Source organism: Equus przewalskii, unplaced genomic scaffold (genome assembly GCF_037783145.1).
Source record: "Equus przewalskii isolate Varuska unplaced genomic scaffold, EquPr2 ChrUn-7, whole genome shotgun sequence".
Classification (NCBI taxonomy): Eukaryota; Metazoa; Chordata; class Mammalia; order Perissodactyla; family Equidae; genus Equus; species Equus przewalskii.
This window is the reverse complement of record NW_027228755.1, coordinates 375,966-393,854: the sequence shown is the minus strand read 5'-3', so window position 1 is coordinate 393,854 and position 17,889 is coordinate 375,966. Positions and strand designations below refer to the sequence as shown.

The window sequence follows — 17,889 nt, the reverse complement described above, 5'->3', positions numbered from 1 at the left end:
CAAAGTTCCCAATTTGTTTTATGAGGCCAATGTAACCCTAACACTAAAAGCTTACAAAGCAATTACAAGATAAGAAATGTGTACATCAATATTTCTTATAAACTAGATATAACTTATATGTTATATATTAGACATAATAAAAATTCTTAATAAATCTAGCAGGGTATAAAAAGATGTGAAGTTTATCCCAGATAAGGAAGATTGGCTAAATTTTTTTTAAAGATTTTCTTTTTCCTTTTCCTCCCCAAAGCCCCCTGGTACCTAGTTGTGTATTTTTTTTTAGTTGTGGGTCCTTCTAGTTGTGGCATGTGGGATTCTGCCTCAGCATGGCTTGACCAGTGGTGCCATGTCTGCGCCCAGGATTCGAACCCTGGAAACACTGGGCCGCCGAAGTGGAGTGCATGAACTTAACCACTTGGCGACGGGGCTGGCCCCAATATTTAAAAATGAAATATTATAAGTCACTATGTTAACAGAATATAGGAGAAATGACCTTATTATCTCAAGAGATACAAATAAAACATTTGAGACTTTCAACACTTCTTCATAACAAAAATTCCCAGTAAATTAGGAATAAAGGGGAACATTCTCAATTTGACAAATGGCATCAACAAAAACTTACAGCTAACATCATACTAACTGGTGACATTACAGGCTTTTCGTCTAAGATTGGGAGCAAGGCAATGATGTCTGTGCTCACCATTTGTATTCAGCATTGTATTGGAGGTCCCAAACTTATTAAGAATTAATAAAGCAAAAGAAAGAAATTAAAGCCATGAAGATTATAAAACAAGACGCCTAACTATCTTTAATTGTAGGTGACATGATAGTTTCCATAGCAGAGAACATTTGCTCCAGTTCTAAGGTCTTTTCTCAGTCCAAAGCCTGCATAGCTAATATATAGTTTGCAAAGTTGGTGGGAGAAATAAATTAGCAATATAATAAACTAATCTGGGACAAATGAAAATCACAGAACATCTCATTAAAACTGCATCAATGAACTAAACTATTTTTGCTTTATCTAACTTTTTAAATAAATATGAATAGCAGCAAACCAACACAAAATAAAATTTATAGTGGATAAAACTGCATATAGTAACATTTAGATCTGTACATTTCAATCTGGGAAAACTGCATTTTGGTAGAAATAACAGCTACAAAAGAAAACTCACAAGAGCAAAACTTTACAGGTAAAAGTCAAGATGTGAATTGCCAATTAGTTTTTGCTGCGCATAACTTTTTCAAATAAAAAATTGACGCTGGTGAATATAGTTTTAAAAATTATAATTAAAATAGACAGATTTTATTTAGGAGAAATAAAGTTTTTTTAAGGCAAAAATAGAAGTTAATTATTTATGGTTTTAGAAAAATGGAATTAAGTTGGCTTAATGGAATGTACTTGGTATACTTTCTCATAGATACTTTAATTTGGAGATTTAAGTACAGTGACTCCCCAAAGCTGGAGAAAGTAGGATTTTTAGACTATAAGTGCAATACACATCTCATTTAAGGCTGAGTGTAATGACAGAAAAACATATGGGGGAAGTAGCCCAGAGTGAGATAAAATCCTCCACTTAAAGCAAAGTCTTACTACAAAGCTGCTCACATCAATAGAGTTTACTTACAAGGTACCAAATGGAGTTTGCCTGCTCTTCTTAAAGTGATGGGTTAAGATAAGGATCGCAACAGATGAACAGCTGTTACTGCAGGTGACTGCCCACAACAGGCACTGAGTTTGTCATTCAGAATGGAGTGAAACCGAGCAACAGAATTTTCAGAGGAAGAGCTCTAGCTTGATGCTGGTGAATGTCTATATTTTGCCACTAGGAGTCACTGGGAGTTAAACAGTTCCTGAACAGACTGTAGGGTATTGAAGTTTTCCTTTGAAAAAATGGATTGACTTTGTGTACGTATTATATTTTTTGTTTGTTTGCTCAAATAAAACCTGATGGTATCAGAAATTTCTTGCGTCCTGCTGCACCTCTTCTCAGCCCACTTTTTTCCCCAGCCATCACTAAGGCAACTGGTGACAGAACTTCACTTCTGCTGCACTGCGTATCTTCTGCATTTTTGTACAAAAGCTTTTCTCAGGATGTGGTTGGGACACCTGTGAGAAGCTGGTTATCACTTGTGGATGCTCAAAACTGCAAGAGTGGGGGAATTAACACCCATGCATCAATCCTTGACTATGAGGGGCCGGGGATCATGGATATGTGGTCCCTCAGTGGACAACGCTGAAGCTCGATCTGCATGACTCATCAGAGGGTTCCAATGGGATCAGATCCTGGCTTTCCATAGTGCTGACCACTCTGATAATACACCATCGTGTCTCCCTAATGGCTCCACTTCCTAGTGCTTTTAAAGACAACATCTATTCTCATCTGTAGCATGATAAATTAGTTTTGAATCTGTTTTTGAACTTTGTGTTACTAGAATCATATACTACGTCCTATTTTGTGCCTGCCTTCTTGCATTCAACATTATTTCTGTGAGATTTATTCATATTAAGGCATATAGCAGTAGTTCATTATTTTTCAATGCTCTGTAGTATTCCACTGTGTGAATATAGCACAATTTATCTATTCTACTGTGTGTGGACTTTGAATTGTTTGTTCCCAGACTTTAGTTATTTTGATAATGCTGCTTTGAGCATTTTTGTACGTGTCTTTTTGTGGACATAAACATTCATTTCTCCTGGGAATTTTTGTGGAAATGGATTTGCTGGGTCACAGGTTATACATGTTTTTTACGTTTAATAGGTACTGGCAAACTGGTTTTCATAGTAGTTATACCAATCTACCTTCCATTGCTCCACATCCTCACCCATATTGGATATTATTAACTCTTTTAGTTTTAGCCATTATGGTCATGGTGTAGTGTATCCAATTGTTGATTTATTTTGTATTTCCCTGTTGACTATGGTACTTAACACATTTTTGTATGCCTTTTAGCCATTTAGATAGACTCTTTGTGAATTTCTAGTTTAAGTTTTTAGCTATTTGTGTGTGTGTGGTGAGGAAGGAAGTCAGTCTTTTTCTTATTGATTTGAAGTTCTTTAAAATTTCCAAATACTAGGCCTTTGTTGGATATATGTATTGTGAATATCTGCTACCAGTCTTTAGTTTACTTTTCACTCTCTTAAAGTTCCATCTTGATGGAAAGGTTTTCTTTTTAATAGGACACAGTTTATTGATAGTTTTCTCTGTATCTATTGTGATCTAGTCCTGTAATTTATTTACCCCCACTCCAAGGTCATGAGATACTCTCCTTAATCTGTGGTTCTCAAAGTTGAGTGGGCATCAGAGTCACCTCAAAGGCTTTTAAAATATGGATTGCTGGGACATACCTCCAGAATATCTAATTCTTTAGGTCAGGGAAGAGGTCCAAGAATTTGCCTTTCTTACAACTTCCAGATGATGTCAGTTCTGCTGGTCTGGGGATTACACTTTAAAAACCACTGTACTGTTTTAACTTTGAGAACCTTGACTATTTTGTCTTTTACATTTAGGTCTAAAATATACCTGGACTTGATTTTCGTGTGTGCTGTGAAATAGGGCTAAAATTTTATTTTTTTCAGCGTTAGTCAATTGACTCATACCACTAATGAGCAGTAGCAATTATGTTGTAATCTAAATGTCCATATATATGGATCTGTTTCTGGCCCCCTTATTCTGATCTTTTCTTCTATGAGTCTATTCTTGTGCCAATGCAATGTAATAATTTTACTTACTTTAGATTTATAATAAATCTTGAAAACCACTAGAGTAACTCTTCTTACTTTCTTCCTTCTTCTTCAAGTGCATCTTGTGAAAGAAGGAGAAAAATAAAAATATTTCTCTTTAGGCTTAATAAAGGAAAATCAGGATTATTTAGACATTTAGAGGACAGATGTCAATTTAAATATAAATACTAGAACCATAATTATTAATAGGAAAACAATACAGAATGACAGAATTTTTGAAAGTTAAAGTTTTCCTTTCATAAGCCGTAGTAACAGTTTCCAAAGTTTAGATGTCTATGAGACACCTCTGTTAAAAAAAAGCACATTAGAAAGTCAAGAAGATTTTGAAAAGTGAAAGAAGTAAAATGAAGATTTTGAAAACTGAAAATAGCCAGGAGCTATATGAGCTGAATTATTTCTCCCTAAAATTCATATGTTGAAGCTCTAAAGCCCATATCTCAGAATGTGACTGTATTTGGAGATGGGGCCTTTAAAGAGGCAATTCAATTAAAATGAGGGCTTTAGAGTGGGCCTTAATCCAAGCTGAATGGTATCCTTCTAAGAGGAAATTTGAATACACAGAGACACCAGGGTGCATGTGCACAAAGGAAAATGATGTGAGGACACAGTGAGAAGATGGCCATCTACAAGCTAAAGAGAGAGAGGCCTCAGGAGAAACCAAACATGCTGACACCTTCATCTTAGACTTCTGGCATCCAGAACTGTGAGAAATAAAGTTTTATTGTTTGAGCCACCCACTCTGTGGTTCTGTGTTATGGCAACCCTAGCAAACGAATACATTCTGTGTTGGCAATGTTTTCTTCTGGCTGATTAGTCATTAAACAAGATAGCAAAGTAGACAAGCATATGACAGGCATTGCAGGATAATCATTAGACATTTAGGCAGCATTTTCAGAACATGTTAGGGGAAATCAAAGTCTTCTTGAAATAATTTTTCTAGAGGATGCTCTTAGAAGAAATTTGATTAAATGCATAGCAAGGAGTGTCTTCACATACTTTCTGTCTGATAAGGGCACAGACAAAATAAACCAGAAAATATAGCAATGTTAAATATAAATGGTCTAAGAAGAGGCACTGCCAGGTGTGTTAAATATTCTCCTTCTTAACGAGTGATTGCTAGAACAGGTGAGAACTATTATGCAGTATGGCCAAGAGCATGTTCTCTGACTATTGCAGAATTCTCACCAGCTTCTTATTGAGGAGTTAGGAGGAGTTGATATCTAACACACAAAGTGGTGTATTTGGTGTATGTGGTGCTCATTATGTAGGTTCAGTTTCAATCCTTTTTGATATCTTCATAAATATCTGAATTAAAAACCACCTGAAATATTCTCATGGATATATATTCTCACTGCCTCCTTCCTACCTGATTCTTGCAGCCAATATTCTGGTGCTCAGATTGAGCAAGGCCATGTAAACAGTGCAAATATAGATACAATTGATTTAATGAGGCTCTTTCCAGCCCTGTGCTTTATCTCATAAGAGAATTATCCCACTCTACGTTAATGGCTGGTTATGTGTTTCATTCTCTAGAGTTTGAATTTCTATCTTTTTACTCTTTGTAGTCGTAGGGTTTAGTACAGCCCTTGGTATTTAGTAGTGTAGGAGAGGAAGAAATTTTCCTCTACCCTTCTAGGTTCCTCTGGCTGGTCTAAGAAATAAGTTGACATGCAACAGATTAATAGGAGAAAATCAAACAAACTTTAATAACATGTATACATGAGAGAAACCTGGGAAAAGTGACTAACTCACCAAAATGGCTGAAGCCACCACCTTAAATACCATCTTCAGGCTAAAGACAGAAGAGGATGTTGGAGGTAGTTGTTTCGGACTTCAAAGGGGAGGAAGACAATTCATAAGGAGACAGAAGAACAAATATTTGGTAAGCAAATATTTGCCATCCTATGCAGAGACAGTGGGACGTGGAGAGGACTCTGATCTAGGACCTGCTGCCTCCCCCACCATACTTAGCCCATATTCTTTGTGGATGTCCCTGGTGAAAGCTGTGTTCCTATTACAGGCCATTTATCTAAAATCGTTTAGGCAGTTAAGGGGGAGGTAACAGGAAAAACTTTCCGAGTCTTTTGTTTCTTAAAATAATACTCAAAGAGACACATTTTTGGGTGGCACATTTTGTCCCCCTTCAGTAAACATTGATGGAATTGTTAAGAAATAATTGAAATCTAAGAAAAAGGAACTTTGCTTTAAACCAATGTATATTCTAATTTGCTTACACATTTAAGTTGCTTTCTTCTCTATGAAAAATGGATATTATTTTCCAAAGACATTAATTTGCTTTGGAACTTTTGTCTTTCCTGTCTAAAGATTTATGATTCTCGCTAATTTTGAAAAATTCTCAGCCATTATTTCTTCAACTATTTCTTCTTCTCATGAGTGTTTTGTCTCCTAATGAAATTTCTATTTGGTTTATATTGGATTTCATTTTAGTTTTCATATTTCTTAACTTCTTTTTTCATATTCAATAGCTCTTTAGCTCTGTTTTGCATTATAAGAAATTCTTCAGACTTCTCAATTTAGAAATATTTTTAAATTGCTTTCTCTGTTTGTTGCCTAGTCCACTCATTGAATTTTTAATTACAATGATTAGAGTTTGTATTTCTAGAGGCTTAAGTTGCTATCAAAAAATCTGCTTGCTACTTTTTGGTCTTGTTTCTTTCTTTTCTGGTATTATTTCTTTTTATATCTTTAAGTTTTTTTTTTTTAAGATTTTATTTTTTCCTTTTTCTCCCCAAAGCCCCCCAGTACATAGTTGTATATTCTTTGTTGTGGGTCCTTCTAGTTGTGGCATGTGGGACGCTGCCTCAGCGTGGTTTGATGAGCAGTGTCATGTCCGCGCCCAGGATTCGAACCAACGAAACACTGGGCTGCCTGCAGCAGAGCGCATGAACTTAACCGCTCGGCCGCGGGGCCAGCCCCTATATCTTTAAGTTTTTTAAATATAATTTTCTCCATGTGTAATTTCTTGAGAGTCCAACCTATTATTTGTTCTTCTGTCTACTTTCCTTCTTGATGAATTATTTCTCTCTGTGTTCTCTAATTTGGGGTTGTGGCCTCATTTAAGGAAAGACTTTATGTGTGGGAATCCTTTGCAGCTTGTGCTGAGGGTGGTTCTCTTGAGGTTAACTTTCTGTAAATTTCACCAACTGTCCCAGAGGTATTACAAACTTGGAGTCATCTTTTATTTTAATTTATTAGATTGTTTATTCCAGGGTCACACAAGTAGAATATTTTCAACTCCAATTTCAGACTTATGATTAGTAATTCTCAGAATGGAAAATAAACAAAAAACAAACCAACTTTCAGTGAATACACAGACAGACAAGCTTCCTCCCCTGTACAATTGGGTGGATATTTTCTTGGGCTAGATAAGAGTATAGCAGAAGCCTCAGTTGCATCTTTCTCCTTGTTTTCTTGGTCTCAAGGCTTTATCTCCTGATCCAAGTGACCACAATAGTCAAACCCTTAGGGAACCCACACAATACCACTTATGACCAACTGTCAGTTCCTGCTTGCCTCTCTGGGTTCCCATTTCTCTCTTGTTTTGTTCACTAGGGGGTTTTCCTTATTTTGTTGTGAATGCAGCTCTGAATTCAAAAAGCATTAAAAGATATTTTTTATCTTGCATTTCTGGGTGTTTGTATTACATGTCTTTTCAGGTTATGTAGTGGGTCATATTGCCAGAAATAGAAGCAATTACGGTGTTTTATATAAGTATACACAAGAATCCAAGGGTCATGTGATAAAATGAAGCTTTAGGTTTGAAAGTCTGTCAGGGAGGAGGGGCTAAGATGAGATTGAATGGATAGGGAGGATGAGAAAATGGAGAGGAAGCCCTGGGCTCTGAGATGAAGGCTATGTGGAGAATGACTGTGAAGACATGGAGGGGTGAGAAAGAAGGAGGGAGAAGCAGAGGGAGGAGAGAGAAGAACACATGGGTAGGAAGGAGCAGGAGGCCATAGAAGTAAGACACATAGAATGTTAAAGCCAAAAGTGATAGTAGAAAATATTCATTTCTTTCTATTCAGAAAATATTCAGTAAAAGGCACATGGTTATAAGGGCAGCAGATTTCTGTAGCTGGGAATTTGAGGTTTCTGTTAGTGGTGAAGGGGGATGTCAGATGAGTTTGTGGGACTGTATCGGGAGGGGAGCTCACATCTAGGTTCTGAGGAGAGCTTCAAGGAAGAAGGAGTAATTCAAGAGCTGTGATGGTGTTTGGGGAAGCAATAAATAAGAGCTATTAGAAAGAACATGAACAAGCTTGTGGTCTGAGCACCAATGAACCAAGAAGAGGGACCCAGGGAGTTCTAGTGACACATAGAAGAATGCTAGACTCCCCTAGGATAGCTGGGATACGCTGCCTGATTTAGTTCTAATCAGGTTATATCCCACCCATCCCAGTTTTCTCCTCTGGCATTTTCTATATATGGGAGCACACAATTGTCAGTGACCTGTATATTCATCTCCTTCTTTCCCAATTCTCTTTTTCTTTTTGGTCCTGATCCTGATCCCCTCCCCATCCCCCATTTTATCTTGATCTTCACTTCTAGTTCTGCTCTTCCTCAGCTCCCCCAGTTCTCAATATCCCTCAAGCAGCTCCCAAGAAGCTCCTTTCCTTTCTCCTCTTTCAGATCCTATCCTTCATCCACCATAGCCGAGTGTATACTCCGGAGTGGGGCTGGCTGAGAAAGCTTCAGATTCACAGTGAGATAATGACTCAAGTGATGCGGGATCAGTGACCCGAGGAGTCAAAAGAAAGATTTCTTGGACTTTCAAGGTCTGGCAGTAGTACTCTTTTATTTAGAGAATAGTATGTAATAGCATGGGGACAGGACCCATGGGCACGAGGAGCTGCTGCGTGGGAACAGGATGCATGGGCAGGAGGAGCTGCTGCTGCAAACATGAGTTGAGGGTAGGGCTAAATTTAAGGCATAGGTATGTGAATTATCTCTTTACAAGACAAAGGAAAGAATGTGGAAAAAAGTTGTTAAAATGGTATCAGTGCTGGTAGGTTCTGGTTATTGGGTGGTCCCATAACTTTTAAATAATAATCAAACCGGATTAAGTAAACGGCAGAAGCCACCGCTTAAATATTATCTTCAGCTAAAGACAAAGGAGGATGTTGGGGGGGGGGGTCAGTTACATGAGGTTGCCGGACAGTAAACAGCTTAAGTCCTTGCCTTCCCCGTTAAGAGTTTCCAGAGATAAGGCCATCCTGCCTTCCTCCTAGTGCAGAGAGGGAGACACCCCCCACAGATGGAGACTTCCTTCACAAATGCAAATGTCTCTCATCAAAGGGCAAGCAAATTCCACTCCTCAGAGCCTCCTTCTAATCCGCAGTTTTTAAAATTGACCAGCCTAAAATCCTCATCACAAGTACCAGCTTCTTCCTGCATCCCTGATTAGAATTAACTCTGTCCACAGGAGCTGAGCTGAAGAAACTTGTGGCTCTGCTCCACTTCTCTTTCTAGTCCTCCTCCACCTCCCTCTCCGTCTCCACTTCCTCTTCCTCCTGCTTCCCTCTTCCTCCATCTGCCTCCTTACTTCTTCTTCTGCCACCCTCCTCTTCCTCTGCTCCTCTTCTTTCTCCTCCTCCTCCCCTCTTCCTCTTTGATTCCTCCTCCTCCTCCTCCTGCGTCTGTTATACCCCTTGGCGTCTCTGACCATCTTCCATCCCTTTGCTCTCAGAACATCATTCCTCATTTAGTTAACTCTTCCTTGTCCTTCCTACCCAAACCCACACTGCCTCCTCTTCACTTCCTCCACTCCACACTCAAGGCTATAAGCACTGGCAGCTTCATAATTATTTGAAAAATGAAAATATGGGGCCTCCTACTTAAAAGCCAGAAGAAAATGCTTTTAAAGCTACTAAAATATAAAACTTCTCCTTTTTTTAAAAAAAAATGTCCTTCTCTCGCTTTAAGCCTGTCATTGTGTTTTGTTGTTGGTCTTGTATATTTGTTGTTGTTTCTTTAATTTGCTAATTTTGCTCCTCCTTGGGCACAGTGACTCACTGGGCAAGTGCAGATACTCTTAGGTGACTGTGGGCTCCACTCTTCTTGTGTGTGTGTTTAATAATTTTTGATCAAAACACAGACATCTTGTGTAAAATAATACACACTGAGGCAAACAGTTATTTTGAGGGGGGTCTGGAAGTGGGCATGTCTTTTCTCTTGCTAAGCATTGAGTGTGGGGGTTTGAATCAATCTGGTCAAAAGTTAACTGGGTCTGTGTTTTGTTGTTGTTTCAACAGTCTTCTAATTCCTCCAGCATTACTTTGTAGGGTGGGCTGTTTGCCAGAGGGTTTCCTTAATGTCTGCTTCCTTCTCAGGTTTTGGTGTGTCCCTTGTGCTGTGCCTCAAGGGAATTATCTCCATACTCTTGCTCCTCTTCCAGCAGTGGCTGCTCTTGTGACTTGATGCTTGCTAACCTCCTTGGGAGAAGGAGTTAGGGGTATTATCTTTATTCTGGTTCACTCTCATTCTTAGGCAGGTGCTTTGTGTTTTAGGTGGGGATTGGGCCTTTAAGAGTTCCTGTCTTTCTCTCAGCAGTATGGAACCTCTAATAGTCTAGGACTGGATGTTTTACTGTCCCTTCCCCAGTCATTCCCTTCTCCCAGCTGCAGGGCATCTTCACCCCTGCCCTCAAGGCAACAGGGCTTCAGCCCTTCCCCCACCAGGTTAAGGCTTTGCCTGTGTAGGAGATAGGGGAGAAAGATCTGGTAGGGACTTCATTTCTTATGTAATAGCTGCTCTCCTACCTCAGCCTTGCACCCTGAGAAGGAATTTCTCTGGTCTACATCCTTGACTCCAATCTTTCAGGAGGCCCTGGTGAGGTCTACAGAAAAAAGGCTAGAGATATAAGTGAATTTCCTGTGTCTGTGACTCTCAGGGGTTCTATATATTCCTGATAGTTTAGAGTAACTTGTTAACAATGTTAGTAGAATTATTCTTACTGGCTTGTGTAGAGTTTGGCATCTGTCCCAAGTCAGTACAGGTTGCATTGCCTATTTCCTTGGAGGAGTCTGTCTTTCCTTATATTCTGGGTTAATTGGTTGCCTTCATATTTCAGCTTTCTGATGGATTCAAGCAAAATTGTGACTTTGATTATAAATCAAACCAGCTTTTAAAAATTCTAAGTATGGGAGTGAAGCTCTTTCTAATTTTCTATGTTCTAATCTTAATTTACAAAAAAAATTGTCTTCCTTATATTAGCCTGAGATAATTTCTATTGACTTATGAACCAAGAAATAACAAAATAAACAGCCCAAATATATTTATCCAGATGATAGAAAGCATAAATATTTAAGAACATTTAAATAGTTATAAACACCATGAAATAGGGAGGCCAGCACGTCCAGCAGAGACCTGCTCATAAGACAAGCACAGAACATCCAAACAGGACAAACAAGAAGGGAATCTTGGATAATGACTCCAGCATAATCTTTTAACTTCATTTCCCACAAATTTTCACTGGTTTCTTGTTATCAGTAATAGGAGATTTTGAGCAGGACCCTCTGTGTAAGCTTCATGCTTATTAGCATATACTTTCATCCTAAATCAAACTGTATAAGATTCTCATTTCACCAAGTAGGGTTACAAGTGACACTTCCTGATATCTTAAATTTTTTTTATCTTGAAGATCTCCATTTTCACAAAGAATTGGATGCCTGAACTGAATTATTCAATCATTCAAAAAATATTTCTTTAGCATATACCACTTGCCAGGTGTACTGTTAGATGTTGGGGATGCAGTGAAATAGGGGTAGGGATAAAACAGCCCAAGCCAACCACTGAAGTCAAGATTCTGAGTGGGCAAACATCAGTTAAGGATCGCCACTTTAGAAATTATTGTTTTCAAGCATGCTTGTTTCTGTCTAGAGAGTCTAAATATTATAAGAAAACTCAGCAAACCACGATTTATAGTTCTTGATTTAAATGTTTTTCTTCCCAAGTAGACTAAAGTGATCGCATTGTCAAGCTCTGTATAGTCATGAATGTAGCAAGATGCTCAGATCCAGCAGTGCTAAGTGCCTGTTTGCTGAGTGAATATATATCAATGCAAGTCAAACAGAGGGGTTTTTCTTTATGTGTTTCAATGTTCCTGTGGTCTCTGTGATGGCTACTGGTTCTTCCCCAAGAAAACGGAGAATTGGTGGTAATTTATACTGTTACACAGTGACAAAATAGAAATGGCAAGCAATAGGATATATTGAAGTATGTGAGGAAGCCATTTGGTGTAAACCTAATTCGGCCTGATTTGTTTTTCCAAAAGGGCCTGACTGTGGCTGTTGAGCACACATTGTATATCTGCTTTAAAACATTTCCTATGGCAAGAACAAAGGCCCTTGAGATAAAGGTGCAACTTCCCCCAACATTGGCATTTCCTTAGGGATAAACATCTTTCCTCAGGCTAGGAACTGATTGCTGCACTCACCTTTGACCACCTAGCTCACCTGTGACCACCCAGCTCCAGACAACAGGACTGCCACACTGCTGTGTTCACCGAGACAGCAGACCTACCTGCTGTTTCCATCAATCGCTGTGCCGACAGAGCAGTCTTGCGACTATTGTAAAAAGGACATTTTAATCATATATGAAACATCCTGTTTGGGGGTATATAACCACTCTGTGCACCCCACTTCTTCAGTGCCCTTTCTTCCTTTGGGAAAAAAGGCCCCGGGCCATGGTCCTCAGATTTCAGCTCAGAATAAACTCTCCCAAATTTTCATTTATAGATTGGTTATGGATTATTTTTGTCAACAACAGGATAATAATAGGTCATTCTGATAAAGCAAAGAAAGTAATTAATAAGAAGTCAGAGATGTGAATGAGGTGGGGCCAGGGTGAGACAGGTAAAGAGAATATTTGGGGAATATTCAAAAGGGCAGGAGAAGGACAGAATGACAGAAAAGAGCAGGGGCATGAGAAGATTAGGTAGGGTGCTAGGAAGCAAGTTAATTTCATACTTTTATTGTATGAGTGAGAAAAAAAGTCCCTAGAGTTCAAGAGACTGTTCAGTGCCATACAAGACCTGTTCCACAGCAATCAGATCAGGGAGAGGTGAACAGGATGGAAGCTGATGCAAGGAGAGAGGCTGGAAGCCATAAAGGAGAGTCAGAACTGGAGGGGCTACAAGTCTGAGTAGGCAGAGAACTGGAGGAGAAATGAGTTTCTGAGTAGGCGGCCCATAGAACTAAAGGGGAAATGAGAATCTGAATAGGATGTCCAAGGTTTAGGGAAGGAGTGGATATTCTTTGTTATTGAGAGTGATGAAAGGAAAGGTTTTTCTGTTGGAAGGAGAAGGAAGTCAGAATATAGATATTGTGGGGTAGGTTTGTTTAGAACAGAAATCAAAGACCCACTTTTCTCAGAGAAAGAAAGAACATCTGCAAATGAAATGCTGTTCCTGCAACTTCATTTGCTAGTGGTTCTCCTCCCAGGTGGCGACAATAAAGATGGTAAGAACTCTGGCAACTCCTCAGTTGGGTGCAAGAGGGTCTGTGTGTGTGTATGTTTGTGTGTGTGTGTGTGTGTGCGTGTGCGTATGTGATGGGTTTTCTTTAGTATATACTGTAGGATGAGAGTGTCAGCCTTGATCCATTCTGTGTGTCCCTGATCAGGTCCCTGTGCTCTTCTGAAGTGTGAATATAAAGTTGTGGGCCCTGGGCAGGCAAATGTCTCCTGAGATAACTATGCCTTCCCTTTCCTTCAGATTCTGAGTTTCCCCTCTCTGGCACCTGTTTTTCTCCATTCTCTCTCCTTCCCAATGCCTGTTTTTTGTCCTTATTTTGTTGGTTCTTTTGACACAGACTTCCAGGAGCCAGTCTCCTTCCAAATCATCCAAATTTCATCCTTTTACAACGGTTCCTGGGTACAAAATCTGGGCTCAGGTTGGTTGGATGAATTGCAGACTCATGGGTGGGAAAGCAGCTCTGGCACTATCATTTTCCTGTGGCCCTGGTCCAAGGGCAACTACAGCAATGAAGAGTGGATGGAACTGGAAAAGTTATTCCGTATGTCCTCCATTGGAATTCCCCAGATGTTTCACAACCTTGCCAGTCAATGGCAGCTTGAATGTGAGTTTGGTTCCCTCCTTGGGGAGTGGGGATACGGGTGGGAGGTGTATGTGTTTCTCAATGAGTTTCTTATTCCTCTAGGAAACATCCTCCATTCACTTCTGAATCTTACTTCTCCCCATCATAAAACTGCAATTACACATTTTTAAGGCAGGGAGTATAATCTAGATCCTAATTCTTCAAAAGCTTCAAGTCTTGTTGCTTAAGAACTCCTCTCTCATTGACTGAAAGCCTGTGCCTTATTATCTTCCATTAGTGGTCTCCTGTGACCACGCCTTTCCCTGGCTTCCAACCAGATACTCTCAGCTTCCCCACTCTTTGATTGCCTCCTTAAAGTCTATTTTTCTCCTACTCCATCTCTTCGGTTATCTCTGCTGATATATTCACTGCGACCTATTGCATTCTGTTCACTCTGGATTATTATAATGTCAACTCTCTCACACTCAAGTCCTAACTTATTCTCTTGCCCACACCATTCATGTTGCCTTCTTTGAACAGTTTGGCCCCTTCCTCATGTCATTCATCTCCTCCATCTCCAACTACCACCAATTCCTCTTTTTCTCAACCTCTATTGAAGTCAAACTTTGCTCTATTCCCTCAAATCTCCTAAACTTCTCCATTCAGCTTCTATCATTCTTTTGCTTTCACTCATTTTATTTTACCTTTTTTACTCCTTTATTCATTAATTCATAATCCCTCTTCCCCAGATCCCTTTGAGGTACAGATAACAGCAGGTTGTGAGCTGCACTTTGGTGAAATCTCAGTAGGCTTCATGCGTGGTGCTTATCAAGGATCAGATTTCATGAGCTTCCAGAACAATTCATGGTTGCCATCTCCAGATGGTGGAAGTAGGGCTCAGCATGCCTGTGAACTATACAATGGGGATAAAGTTGGCCTGGAAATAACAGATAGGTTCCTCAGTGACACCTGTCCACGTCTCCTCTTGAGTCTTCTTGATGCAGGGAAGGCAGATCTCCAGCGACAAGGTCAGTCCTGCAGCCATCCTTGAGAATTCTCCATTCTAAAATCATACCTTCCCATTTTCCCCTTCCCATCTTACTGAGAAGAAACAAAGAGAGGGAATCACAGGTGACAGATTCCTAGAGGTGGGAAAGATATGTCTCTCTAAACTGATGTGAAGATCTGAACCTCTAAGTCTATGTTAGAGTTCTCATCTGAATATCTTTCCTGTCCTCTACAGTAAAACCAGAGGCCTGGCTGTCCACTGGCCCCAGTCCTGGTCCTGGCCGTCTGATGATGGTTTGTCACGTCTCTGGCTTCTACCCAAAGCCAATTTGGGTGATGTGGATGCAGGGCGATCAGGAGCATCTGGGCACTCAGCAAAGTGACATTTTGCCCAATGCTGATGGGACATGGTATCTTCGTAAGTCCTTGGATGTGGAAGCCCTCGAAGCAGCTGGCCTGTCTTGCCGGGTGAGACACAGCAGTCTAGGAGGCCAGGACATCATTGTCTACCAGGGTAAGAAAGAATGGGGGCCCTAGCTGGGAAAGGGAATAAGTGGTCCTCAAGAAGAGCAGGATAGCCAGATGAAATATCTGGGATTCTAGGAACATTAGACCCAAGAGAAATAAAAGTTAATTATCCAAGAAATATACAAAAGGAAAATGAGGGACCTGCAGATGTAGGAGGATATTATGGTTTAGATGAAGGATTCATCTCTGAAGAGGGGTGAGAGAAGAAATAGGACGAAAGGAGATTGGTGAGTCAGACACTCAAATGAACAAACAAAGACCAGGGAGATGAAGTAAAATGCGGTAGATTTGAAATGACACCCTGTGTGCACTCAAATCCACAGAACGTCACAGCTTCACGGGCTGGATCTTCTTGGCAGTGATAGTGCCCCTGGTGCTTCTGATGGGTCTTGTGTTTTGGCTTAGAAAGCGCTGGTAAGTTCTTTGTATCCCTCCTTCCTGCTCTCTGTCCTGATCTTTACTTGTCTTCCCATCTTTTTGGTTTTCTCTCTCCTCAGTCCTCCCTCCCAGTGCTCTCCCTTCTTACTCCTCACTTCTCACCTCCACCTCGTGCACAGTGACTTCCTTCTCTGTTCTTGTCAGGACACACTGTGAAGCTCCATGCACCATTGTCCCGTTGAAATGAGATCCCAGCAGCGCAGGAGCTCAGAACATATGAAAACTCAACACCATGTTGATGTCCTTTCAACTCTCCTTGTACAAACTTGTTGTTTTTTATTTCTGCTTAATGATCTATTATCAATATAAGCTAGATGTAATTTTGCAGGATTTGTTGTTCTTACCTGGGTTCTAGCACTTAAAACTCATATCATAACTCTGAATGGATGAGATGCTAGCAACCTCCACACATTCAGATATTAGTGGGTCATCAGGCCCATTTCAGGTGCCACTTCCTCCAGAGGGCCTTCCCTGATGCACAAGTGTAAGTAGTCTCTGCTTTGTCTGACTTCCCAGTGCACTTGAACTGTACTTTGCCAAATCTAATCCTCACTTCCTGCCCTTTTTTGTAGCTATTTAAATCCCTTTTCCCCTTATAATTTTTAAGCTTTTTGACAGCAAAGCGCATGTCTTTTTAACATTTGTATCCTTGGCAAAGTGTCTCACCTGCAGAGTAATATGTTCTCAATAAAAATCCGTGTTGAATTTATCCCAAATTCATAGTCTTATTCTTTCCCTTCCTGACACATTTGTAGTAGTTGAGACATTCGATGCTCATCTTGTTAAAAGTCTTCTCACTTGGCCAAGGGACTGACACTTTCCTAATTCCTTAGTGACTTCTCTGAGCCCCTGAGGAGAAACCCAGTGTTGCCTCTGGCGGTTCTTATTATTTAAATATAGAGACCTATTGGAATGAAACTATTGTTTCAAGTGGTCTAAACAGAAAGAGGAAGGCAGGATGTAGGCCCCACTATTCAGTGTGGTTCTGGGACATGCAGCAGAGTTATCTTCTTGGAGTTTGTTAGAAATATAGAATCCTGGGTCTCAGACTTACTGAATCATAATTTGCATTTGTCAAAATCAGCAGGGGATTCACATTTTCCCCACCCTGGGTAATGTGCTGGTAAATTTCTTGGGCTTTCATCCACACAGCTGTGCTGTCTACTCTATTTTTAAAAACAAACTAACAAACGAAAGGAGTCATCATCTCATTCATACACAAATCTAGCTCCTTTTCCATATCTTCATAGCTTCATCAAAGCATTAATGATATTACTTTAGCACTCTGGAGAAGCTCCACATACAGATCAGTGAATTTCCTTTTCCTTTTTTGGAGTTACTGCATTGTTGATTCATTAACACTGAATGCATGACCCACAACACTATCGCTCATGCCTGAATAAAGCTTATCTACACGTGCATCTTCCCCAGAAGACATAATCCAGCCTTCCCGTGCTTAGGAACATTAGACAGCACTTCAGCTGTATGCATTAGGGCCATTTTAAACAGCAAAATCCCTCAACCAAGAGCACAAAACTGCAGAAAATGTGGCACTCAATAGATCCTGAAAAGGCCACTTGTTTATACTGTGAGAACTGAAACAAGGAGGCCGAGAGTCACCTTGTTGGACCTCAGCTGGAAACACATGAGAAGGGTGACAAATTTTGTGCCCTCTGCACATGTCCATGAATGACTGAGAAAGCATTGTGAGTAACTATTTGGGGGTTACAAATAAATTTTTAACAGGGAGGCTAATTAGCAAATACAGAATTTGTGAATAATGAAGATTGATTTTTTATAACTAGTGACCGCAAATGGCAATGTGAATTGACATATCCATGGCTAGACTTAAATTACTTTAGGATTCATTAATTAATTCAACAAATAATTCTTAAGCACTTATTATGCAGCGGGGACAAATTGAGTACAAGGTAGTGGGAAAGAGGAAGGTTGTTAGTATCTTCTGAGCTTGAAAAATTTGCCTTCCTAATTTGATTCTACACTTTAGTGTTTTCGTTGTTGTTTCTATCTTAGTTTCTTAGCACAGCAACTTATTTGGGTTAAACTAGAGGAAAGGGACTTAACTCTGATTTGTTTAGGGAGCTGAGAAAGGGGGCC

General features: G+C 39.9%; 1 protein-coding gene across 1 annotated transcript in view; it reads left to right on the top strand.

Annotated features, from left to right (window-relative positions):
* Positions 1 to 16,480, top strand: part of LOC103541334 (T-cell surface glycoprotein CD1a-like) — a 546,159-nt gene extending 529,679 nt beyond the window's left edge. Inside the window, exons 2-7 of the mRNA XM_070608484.1 lie at positions 13,061 to 13,221; positions 13,573 to 13,839; positions 14,547 to 14,825; positions 15,041 to 15,319; positions 15,657 to 15,747; positions 15,916 to 16,480. Of these exons, the coding sequence (XP_070464585.1) occupies positions 13,061 to 13,221; positions 13,573 to 13,839; positions 14,547 to 14,825; positions 15,041 to 15,319; positions 15,657 to 15,747; positions 15,916 to 15,958 (1,120 nt within the window). The 3' untranslated portion in view covers positions 15,959 to 16,480. The remainder of the gene's footprint in view (positions 1 to 13,060; positions 13,222 to 13,572; positions 13,840 to 14,546; positions 14,826 to 15,040; positions 15,320 to 15,656; positions 15,748 to 15,915) is intronic.
* Positions 16,481 to 17,889: the final 1,409 nt, after the last annotated feature.